Source organism: Podarcis cretensis (assembly GCF_951804945.1).
Source record: "Podarcis cretensis genome assembly, chromosome: 13".
Taxonomy (NCBI): Eukaryota; Metazoa; Chordata; class Lepidosauria; order Squamata; family Lacertidae; genus Podarcis; species Podarcis cretensis.
Genome location: NC_137182.1, coordinates 56,480,129 through 56,490,806, shown reverse-complemented (window position 1 = coordinate 56,490,806; position 10,678 = coordinate 56,480,129). Strand labels below are relative to the sequence as shown.

General features: G+C 53.1%; 1 protein-coding gene across 1 annotated transcript; it reads right to left on the bottom strand.

The window, feature by feature from the left end:
• Positions 1–475: 475 nt before the first annotated feature.
• Positions 476–9,671, bottom strand: LOC307202249 (2-acylglycerol O-acyltransferase 2-like). Its single transcript, XM_079952102.1, has 6 exons — positions 9,527–9,671; positions 8,175–8,353; positions 5,048–5,252; positions 4,160–4,334; positions 2,335–2,534; positions 476–1,072 (listed from the first exon to the last, which is right to left on the bottom strand). The coding sequence occupies exons 1-6, from the start codon at positions 9,618–9,620 to the stop codon at positions 918–920; spliced, it is 1,008 nt and encodes a 335-aa protein (XP_079808228.1). The 5' UTR covers positions 9,621–9,671; the 3' UTR covers positions 476–917.
• Positions 9,672–10,678: the final 1,007 nt, after the last annotated feature.

Here is a 10,678-nt window from a genome sequence, read left to right as displayed (position 1 = left end):
AAAGAGACAGAGGCAGGATGAGGCCAGGGGCCCACCTAGCACAGCATCCTGCCCCCCCCCCCCAGTGGCTGAATCAGAAGGGACCTTGGCGGTCCTCTAGTCCAAACCCCTGCAAGGCAGGAATCTTTTGCCCAAGGCGGGGCTCAAACCCACAACCCTGAGATTAGGAAGATCGTGGTCTGCCAGCTGAGAAACCCACAAATCTCCCTTCCTTGTGCTTCTCAGGCTCTGACATTCAGACCAGAGCCCTCCTGGCTAGGCGCCATCGACAGCCTAAGGGAGTTCCGCAGTTTAACTCTGCGCTATGCAAATAATTATTTCAGCCTTACGGCTTTCTCCATGCTGTATTTTTCGGGAGTGGGTTGGGGGGGGCACAGTAGGAGAAGAAGGTGGCAGCCCATCTCTGAACCAGGTAAAGGGGGCAAGGAGGGGAGGCAACCTTTTGTCTTTTGCACAAACCCTGCGCCGCACATCATTTTGAAAAGACAATTCTGCCCTTTATTACTTCTGCAGAAGGAGAACAAGGGGGGGAGGCAACTGCTTAGAGGCTGAAGGAGCATTTCATACATGGGGGGGGGGGCAACCCACACCCCCCTTGGTTCAGGCAGGCACAGAATAGGGAACTACCCCCAGGAGGCAAGTGTACAGCTTTCATAAAAGCAGCCATTAACCAGCTCCCCCCCCCATATAAGTGCACATCACCCCCCTCCACCTCCTTCCCTGGAATCTTCAAGGGTCAAAAATCAGGGTGCCCCCCTCCTGAGACTGGGGGACCCCCCCCCCCAGTATTGGAATGGTTCCTCATCCGTCTCCTTCGCCAGAAACCCCTTCATGCAGTCCAGGAAATAGGCTCCCCACAGGGGATTTCTTTCGGGGTGGGGGCGGGGTGTCTGTGGGTTTCTCTCCCCCACCGTGCCCTACACGATTTCGAGGTGCCTGTCTTCGGGGAGGCCGTATGCGGCCTTGTTCTCCTCAAACAGCTGGTTGAGCTTCTCCAGGTAAGTTTTGTGCAGCTCGTCGATGGCCTCGGATGACGGGTGGGGGGTCTTGGGCACAAGGATCGGAGCCCCCACTGTGGGTGGGAGACAGAGAGAGTGTTAGTGCTCGAACTCGACACCAAGAAGTATCCCAGCTGCTTGGCTTGCCCCAGATTGCACGGGGTTGGGCTGGATGACCCCTGGGGGTCCCTTGCAACTCAATTCTGTTATTCTGTCCCCTGGGGTTACATCACCCCACACTGATGGCTTCTTTTATAATAATAATAAATTTTTAATTATATCCTGCCCTCCCCAGCTGAAGCCGGTCTCAGAGCGGGTCACAACAAACTCCTCCGCTGGCTAAGTGGTTAGAGCAGGACTCAGTGGGCAAGGCCAGGATTCGGCCCTGAAGGATGCTAGTTGCACAGCCAAGTGCTTGACTGCCCCCCCCCCTTCATAAAACACACACACCCCAGGCTTAGGGGGCTGCTGGGGCAAGGGATTCTTTCGCTATGACTCCACCATTGTGAAAGGGGGCTGGACTAGAGGACCTTTAGGGGACCCTCCCAATGCTACAGTTCTATCCCAAGGCAAACACACCAGCCCCCCCCCCCATAGCATTTGGGTCACAAATGTGAAAGCTTGCAGCAAAAAGTCTGGGCGGGGATTGGGAAAGGAAGGCGGCAGAGGGAGGGTTAGCCTTTCCCAGCCAAAGGGGGGGGGGTGTCAAAGGGTCCGGTTTTTGGCTTCTGCAAAGAGAGACCCACCCCTCCGGGAGTTGCAGCACGCTGAGTCAGCCCGAAATTCCCCCTTTCTGCCAAGGCCAAAGTCCAACGCGACAGCTCTGCTGCCAGGAAGGCCCAGAGGGGAGGGGGGGTTGCAAAAGGCAGAGACAGTACAGAAGTCAGCGTTGGGGGGGGGGGTGTTGCATCAGCCCAGGAGCAAAGTGGGGCAGAGACGAGAGGTGCCGTGGGGCAGGCAGAAGAGGCCCAGGTTGGGTGGTTAGGAGGGGAGGCCCCACTGGCCTCGTCCAGAAATGGCTTTGCATAGAATTGTAGAGTCGGAAGGGGTTCCCTGGAGGTCATCCAGCCCAACCCTCTCAAATGCAGGGAGTGACAGCCGAAGAATTCCTGATTGAAATCCTCCTGTGAAGGAGAGCCCGCCACCTTCCGAGGTGGCAGAAGCAAAGAACCGTACGCGGGTTGGGTGGGATCCCCCAGAGGCCATCTAGCCCAACCCGCTGCAATGCAGATGGCGGCCAAAGAGTCCCAGGCTGGTGGATTGTCAACTTTCCAAAGGAGTCGACTCTGCTGACAAACAGGTCAAGACCCCCACGCTGCCCCCGTGCTGTACCCACCGACGGTGTAGATGGGCCTCCGGAACGGCAGGAGCCCAACGTTGTACTGGAAGACCCCCCGGGCGTGGAAGAGGGGCAACGCCAGCCCCATGGCCTTCTGGAGCCGCTCCTGCGCTGCCCGGATGAAGGAGCCCTGGGGGTTGGAGACCTGGTTGAAGAGCTCGTTCTCCCCAAAGGAGAAGACGGGGACCAGGGCAGCTCTGGAAGGGAGGGAGAGATGGGGGGCAGAGAGAGAGAGAGAGAGGGAATGAGCAATGGGGCGCAAGATGGGGGCCTGGCCAGCAGGCTGCACCTTAAGGACGCTGCTGGATCAGGCCGGGGGGGGGGGGCACCCAGTCGAGAAGCCTGTGGCCAAATACCCCTAAGAAATCTAGGAACCTGATAGACTGCTTTTGGAACAGGAGGTTCCATAAAAAGAGCCCTGCTGGTATAATTCGTAATCAGTTACAGCTATGGGTCTTATTCCACTGCTTTAACAACAATAATAACAATAACAATAACAATAATAATAATAATAATAATAATAATAATAATAATAATAAATTTTATTTATACCCTGCCCTCCCTGGCCAGAGCCGGGCTCAGGGCGGCTAACACCAATAAAATTACAGTAAAAACATAATAGGAGGGGGGAAGCCAATTTAAAATACAGGTTAAAATGCAAATGCAGCCTCATTTTAAAAGTAGCCCATAGATTTTTTTGGGGGGGGGGTAACGCAGGGGTACGCATACGCCTAAATATTTTGTGAATCTTTGTACTTTTGTCCATTTACTTTATTTTTCCTGATTTGAACTATAAAATGGTGATTTTCTTGAGTCAAAAATGCGAGGACTCCCTAAGCACTGTCTTTTTCTATAAACGCAGCAAAAAAAACTCATGAGGAATAAAGAATAAGGAGTGAATATTTCTTTCTAAATCTGGCAGTGAAGTTGTGAGGTTGGGACTGGAGGAAGATGAAGGCTGACACTTACAATAAATAATAATTTTTGACTTTTGGGTGGGAAGGAAAAGGAATTAACCTGTGGTGCCTGGATTTAAAATTGGGAAAGCGTCAGCTAGCAGAGGGAGGAATATCTGGGCATTACTCAGGATTGAACGTCAGATTATTACGAGGAATTTTGCAGGAATAACTGATGGGCGGATACTTGCAAGTCATTTTTACAGTGGGGGGGGGGGAATATTTGATTCCCTGCTAAATTCGCCCGTTTGCCCTCTGACGAAGAAATGACCCGTCCATAATTTTATCGTTAGGTTAATTTTAGCTGTGAGAGACAGAATAACAACAGGGAAGAAACCCAGAAGACAAAAGTCAGAGATTGATGTGAGTTATATATAATGAGTGAAATAAGTATTTGTGAAGATACCAGGTAGTCCTGACATCTGGCTAGTTGATAGGGGATCAAATACTTATTTATAATGCACACCAATCTCTGACTTTTGTCTTCTGGGTTTCTGGGGGGTTTTCCTGTTGTTATTCTGTCTTTCACAGCTACGATAAACCTACCATTAAAATGATGGACGGGTCATTTCTTCGTCAGAAGGGCAAATTTAGCAGAGGATCAAATACGTCCCCCCCCCCACCGTTACATCTCCCTCCCTCTCTCCTGTTATTATTCCTTTCTCTCTTTCCTCTTGCTTTCCTCTTCGTTCTCTTTCCGATATCTTTGTTTTGCTTCTGTTTTTTTTGTTATTTTTAATTGCATGTTGAAAAGCCTTAATAAAATTATATTTAAAAAGAGCCCGGCTTGATCAGGGCTAGGGGATTTCGCTACGGACAAGTCGCGAGGAGCAACAGGCGAGGTCCCCCTGCGCCCCAAAACTCACCCGTGCTGCAGCGCCATCTTGATGAAGCCCTTCCGGTTGCGAAGCTGGAGGGTCAGAGCTCCGGGTCGGGCATCAAGCGACTCGGGAGGCCCCCCAACAGCGATCACGGCCACCTGGCCCCCGCCTTCGTGGCCAAGGAGGTAGGCGGCGCTGCTCTTGTCCGAGGAAACCAGCCCTGCGGGAAAAGAGAGAGAAAGAGCTCCCTTCCAACTCTACAATTCTAAAGACAACGAACTTGGTAGCCATCCCCGCCTCCTGTGGCAGGGAGTTCCACAGTCTGTGCTACAAGGAGGACTTTCCTTTCTGTGTCCAGAACCTTCCAACATTCAGATTCCCCCAAGTCCCAGTGCTTTGAGAAAGGGAGAAAACCTTTCCTCTGTGGTGTTTTTATTTGCTGTTGAGCCCCCACAGAGTGGGTGGGGCAACCCAGTCGAATGGGTGGCCTACAAACAATAAATTATAGTAGTAATAATAATAATAAATAAAAGTTTATTTATATCCCGCCCTCCCCAGCCGAAGCCGGGCTCAGAGTGGCTAACAATAATAAAAGTAACACAACATTCTAAAATCAATTCATTTTAAAATCAATTCAATTCATTATTATTAATTATTATTATTATTATTATTATTATTTCCACCTTCTCCATGCCACACATGATTTCATAGCCTTTTGCTTGTCTTTAAGCTTAAAAGCCCCCCCTTTCCTCATAGGCGAGTCGCTCCATCATCTCCTTCTGAACTTCTCCCAGCTCTTCGATATCCTTTTCAAGGCGAGGCGACCAGAACCGTATGCAATATTCAGTTCATGTAATGGCACGTGGAGGTTCCTCTTGCCCCACACCCACCCAAGCCGGGCAGCCCCCTGCCCGGGTCCCCCAAGCCTCTCACCGCCGCTCATGATGTAGTCTCGGAAGAAGGGGACCTTGAACCAGAAGGGCAGCATCAGCAGGTGTGGGGTGAGTCCTGGGAAGAGGACAGAGAAGCCGGTGCCCTCCGTGCAGAAGTTCCCGAAGGCGCCAGCCACCAGCACTCCGTGGGGGTGGAAGCCGAAGAGGTAGTTGCGCGAGGGGTCCAGATCCACCGTCTTCACCAGCTGCCGTGGGGCGGGGGGAGAAGGAGGGGGGGCAGGGTGAGGAAGCAGCCGGAAACATGGGGGGCAGGCAGCACAAGGGGGCATGAAGGGAGGCAGGGGAGATTCCTCACACACCTCACTTTTCGGGCAGGGGAGGGCACCCAAAGGTGGTAGGGGGAGAGGGCTATATGGTGACCCCCGCAATGAATTACCCCAGAGGGATATGGGTGTTTCCCGCAGATGTTGTCACTGGACCCCTGCACTGCAGAGGGTTGGGCTGGATGACCTTTGGGGGTCCCACGTAACCCTACAATTCTGTGGCTCAAAGCCGTTCTCTGGTTCCCAGGGCCAGCCCCATTGGGGAGCCCCACTTCTGAACCCAGATGGAAACCTGCAGCACACCTGTGGGGTTTTATTTATTGCACACACAGAGGAAAAAAAAAACCTGAGAGCAATTGGTGAATAATAATAATAATAAGTTTTATTTATACCCTGCCCTCCCCAGCCAAGACCAGGCTCAGGGCAGCTAACACCAGGTATAAAAAACAATTGATTAAAATACAGCATAAAAACAGGATTAAAACACAACGTTAAAATGCAGCCTCATTTCAGTAGAAACTCAAATCAAAAACTTTTTGGGGATGAAAACGTCAAATCTTCACCAAGGCCAACTAAATTGAAGAGAGGCTGTCAATAAAAATACTGGTAAAAGCAACTCTTCAGAACAATCGAAGAATAAAGCTAGCAATCAACTAAAAACAGGCCTTGGACTAACAGTTGGAAGGGACCCAAGGATCATCTAGTCCAACCCCTGCCATGCAGGAGTAGGCAGCTGTGCCTCGAACCTGCAACCTTGGCGTTATCAGCACCACGGTCTAAGTATCTGAGCTATCCCGAAGGTCTGTTTCTAAGCAGAAATGTTCTCAGCAAAAAGAGCCCTGCAAAAGCTGATATCAACAGGCAGGGAGTTCCAGAGTTTCCTTACAAATGCAAAGAGGGTATTAGGAGGCAGCTGCAGCAGCGCCGGCTCCACACTGTGGAAGGAAAGGCACTCTGCGCATGCTCCGTGTCTCAGCTCAGCCTTGCCATTGCAGCCTCCGCCTCCCACACACCTCTCCAATATGGGGCAGACACTGACCCCCTCCCATGGGGCTGCAGAGCTTTTATGGGTCTGCGAAGGACTCCAGGGAAGTCTTCTCTATTCCACAGGACAGAAGGAATGTGGCTTTTCCTGAATGTTTGCTCCTGCTGTTCAAACAGAGGTGGAATTTGTGCCCAGGTCAAGTGGGGCAGAGAGGGAAGTCCGGCGAGGGCATGGGGAGGTGGGCAGTGGCCAAAGGAGGATGTGGAGAAGCCGGAAGGATATATAGATTATATCTCTCTGCATAATAGATTTTCATCCCTTTAACCAATTAATTCTCAATGTGTTATACATTTCTCTTATTTGACTTTACAGATAACAACTTTCTGTTTGCAAGAGGCATTCCAACAGTGGTCCAGACTCCCTCTGAGGAGGGTTTTTAACTGAGGTTGGCCAGCCATCCGGATCAGGGATTCGTTAGCTGCAATTCCTGCAATGCAAGTGGGTTGGGCTAGATGTCCCTTGAGGGTCCCCCTTCCGACTCCTGCCTTTGGCAACTCTCTGTCTCCTGGGGTGAAGTCTGTGTTTGCAGCATCAAAGTGCACAGGCCTGGGCAGTGTCTCTGGAGCTCCTGGGTTGCCCAAACGCCAAGACCCCTTGGCCGCCAAAGGAAGGCAGAGCAAGACGTCTGACACCAGCCAGGCTGCAATTCTCTGCACCGCCACCCTGCCAAGGAGGGCACAGGGCACGCCAGGCCCTGTTGCGGGGGGGGGGTGCCCCTCCAGGTGATATCAAGCACATGCAGCCCACTACCAAAACCAGCACAATCACTTTTGTGATTTGTCCCCACAAAACACTTCATCACAGTTTCTTCCTATCTATTCCAAGGGCCTTTGCTGCACAATACCAAATGTAAGAATTCACTGATAAATGGATCTCTGTACTGGCTCACTGGGAAAACTTCAGAAATTCATCTAGACCTGTGAGCTCAGCTCCTCTGCAGCCCCTCTGTCTCAGTGATAATCCCTGGCATCCTGATACCTGAGTGCCAGACAGGTAGCCATGCCAGAAAGAACAAACCCAGATGAAGACAAAAGGGTGGGATTAACTCGGCTGGGAAACAGGGAAATGTAAATGTCTCTTTTGTTCCACTTGATGGGTGTTTGGTGGAGGGCAAGGGGAACCATGGGGCAGGGTCCAGGATGCTCAGATCACTGCCACCAGACCTCCCCTTTCATGATGTAACCATGATGTAGTTTGGGGGGATGCAACATGGGGATTAAAGGTAAAGGGACCCCTGATCATTAGGTCCACTCGTGGCCGACTCTGGGGTTGTGGCGCTCATCTCACTTTATTGGCCGAGGGAGCCGGCGTACAGCTTCTGGGTCATATGGCCAGCATGACTAAGCCGCTTCTAGCGAACCAGAGCAGCACACGGAAACGCCATTTACCTTCCCGCCGAAGTGGTACCTATTTATCTACTTGCACTTTGATGTGCTTTCGAACTGCTAGGTTGGCAGGAGCTGGGACAGAGCAACGGGAGCTCACCCTGTCGTGGGGATTCGAACCACCAACCTTCTGATCAGCAAGCCCTAGGCTCTGTGGTTTAACTCACAGTGCCACCCGTGTCCCTCTTAACATGGGGATCAGCAGCTAATAAAAGTTTGGGTTCTCTTTTGTTTGGGGCTTCCATCTTGTTCCCCCTGGTGGCAGGTGGGAGTCCTGTCACCACAGTCTTCAATAAGACCAAGCCGACTGGCTGCTGTTTTGGTCTGATATTCCTGGCTGGTGCCCTTGTTTTTTGTCCAAGGGAGCCCTCAGATTTCACAGCCCAAAGACACACACACGCGCGCCCTGCTCACCGTCATGGGGAAATAGTCTCGGAAGTAGCGCCACACAGTCCAGTTGCGGACCCAGTTGGAGCGACGGCCCCCTCTGGCCGGGGTCTCCCAGTCCAGGTACAGCCAGGCGGCGTAGAGGACAGCCAGCACCCAGCCGTCTCCCAGGAGCAAGACGAGATACAAGACCAGGCAGCATTGTGCTGGGGAGAGAGGCAAGCCTGCGTTAGGTTAGGTGCCCTCAAGAGGCTAGTCCTCAGTGTTCGCCCCACCCAGGAAAACCAGCACACATACAATGCCTGCAGATCCCACACCACAAGCCCCTCCGAGAGGTTGGCTGCTGGGAAAGGGACCGGCCCCTGCTCCACCACAGCCGATTCCTGCCTCAAAGGGGTTGGGCTGGATGACCCCTTGGGGTCCCGTTCAAGGGAGTTTCAGCTTGCTCCTTCACAATACATTAAAATGTTTCTCTTGAACATGATGATGATAATTTTATTATTCATACCCCACCCATCTGGCTGGGCTGCCCCGCACTCTGAAAGGAAAAGCGCTCTGCGCATGCTCCATGTCTCAGCTCAGCCTCAGCCTCTGGCTGGTTAACACCCAATACCTTTTGAAATATGCATTTCTTTGTATTTGCTCTCGTTTATTATTTATTTTGCGGTTTTTTTACGTTGCATTTTTAAGTTGCAAACCGCCCCCAGATGAAGGTCAGTATGCAAAGCTAAACAAACTATACAAAACAGGAAAGTGGCGATGAATGCCTACTCAGAAGCCAGCAACAAGGGACCTCTCTCTGCACATGCTCAGAGGCACTCTGCTGTGGCCGTGGCTCTGGAGCAGACGCTGATGGGATGCTGCAGAAGAGACCCCTCTCCAAGCCCCCCCCCCTTTCCCAGCCTCCCACCCACCTGCGCAGCCAACCCAAAGCTCATTCCCTGCTTCCTCCAAATCGACACCTTCTTAGCAGTGCGGATTCTGCACCCTGCTTTCACCCAAGCTGGCAAAGTCGCCCCTTTTCTAGTGGGGAGCTAGGAGGGGACCCCCCCCGAGGCAACGCACGTTCAGCCAAGCAAGGCAGCCCACAAACCCCTCAAAAGACGCCAAACTCTCCCCGCCTCGACTTTTTGTGTTAAAGAATCCCCGGAATTGCACAGCCCCCCCCCAAAGCGAAAATCCTGCAGCCCCCCCCCCTGAAATGGGCACAGGAAAGTCTCCTCCCCCCTCGCCCCGAAATGAATACCTGCCTCTTCGCCACCTGCGGGCAGCGCCCCCCGAAACCAGCCCCTTCCCCACGCGCCCCCCAGGCAGCAGCGCCCTGGGTTCTTGCCCCATAGGAGGAGCCCGCCCCCCCCCCCCCTTGGCAGAGACCTCACCCAGCGCCAGGAAGGAAAAGACCCACTGCAGCACCGCGGCGGTTTGGAGGCGGCGGCGCAGCGGGAGGCGCAGCGGGGCGAACTGGACCAGCATGGCGAGCGCCGCGGGGCAGAGACCGGAGGCAGAAAACGCCGCCGGCGCCGGAGACGGCGCTTATCAGGGGCAAAGTCCGGCCCCGCCTGGCCCCCCAGGCTCCCATTGGACGGGCAGCCGCCCCGCCCGCCTCCCAAACAGGCAGGCTTCACCTGGCCGGCTGTGATCCCACCGGGCAAAAGCTGCGCCGGTTGGATTTGCGCCTGTAAAAGCGCAGGGAGGAGGCGGGCGGGCGGGCGGGCGGGCTGTTTGGGGCTGGGTTGCGGCAAGGAAGCTGAAACGCCGCTTTTACTCCGGGGCCTAAGGAACCCTAGAATTGTGGGGCTGAGAGGGAACCCAAAGGCCATCTAGTCCAGCCCCTGACCAATCCCTGGCAGGTGGCCTGGCCCTCCCGCCTCTCTCTTAGGAACCTCCGCCCCCTTCCCAGCAAGTTAAAGGGGACACAGACCGAAAAAGGAAGCACAGCCTGGAGGGAATCACTTTGCACGTGCTCAGGGGCACTCCTTTACCCGGATTTCACATGACACCAGCCCTACCAGCCGGCCTGTGTCCCCACCTGGCTCTGCCCCAGAGGGAGGTGTGGTGTCTTGAATGTGGGAAGAGAGCAGCAGCAGCAGCAGCAGGATCAGGCCCAAGATGCCCCCTGCCTCTTTCCCAGTGGCCAAGCAGGTGCCCCAGCATGCAGTACCCCCTGCCCCCCCCTCCCATCATTCCATCCCATAATGCCACCCTATTGGGTCAGTCCTTGCCTCTGCAAATATTTGGAATGGAGACACACGAACCCGTTGGTACTTTATTATTATGCAAGTAGAAAAGGTCCTTTGGCCCCCAAAATCGCCCCTTTCCCTTGAGAGGTTGGGTGCCCTGCTCTCTGTTGGCCTCAAGAAAAGTGCCAGGGCTTCATCCTGCACTCACAGGAGGAGGAGCTGAGAGAGCGACAAACAGCAACTCTCCTCACTGCTGATTTCCACCAACTGGAATTATTTATTATTATTTCCAAAGCTGTTTATTATTATTATTATTATTATTAAAGTTTGAAAAATGGAATAAAAAGCAAC

Excerpts from the sequence above, each read along its gene's own strand:
- LOC307202249 (XM_079952102.1), bottom strand. The coding sequence starts at position 9,620 with ATGCTGGTCCAGTTCGCCCCGCTGCGCCTCCCGCTGCGCCGCCGCCTC. Across the intron at positions 8,354-9,526 it reads CTTTTCCTTCCTGGCGCTGG|CACAATGCTGCCTGGTCTTG; the intron begins GTGAGGTCTCTG and ends CTCTCTCCCCAG. Across the intron at positions 5,253-8,174 it reads GAGACTATTTCCCCATGACG|CTGGTGAAGACGGTGGATCT; the intron begins GTGAGCAGGGCG and ends GCCCCACGGCAG.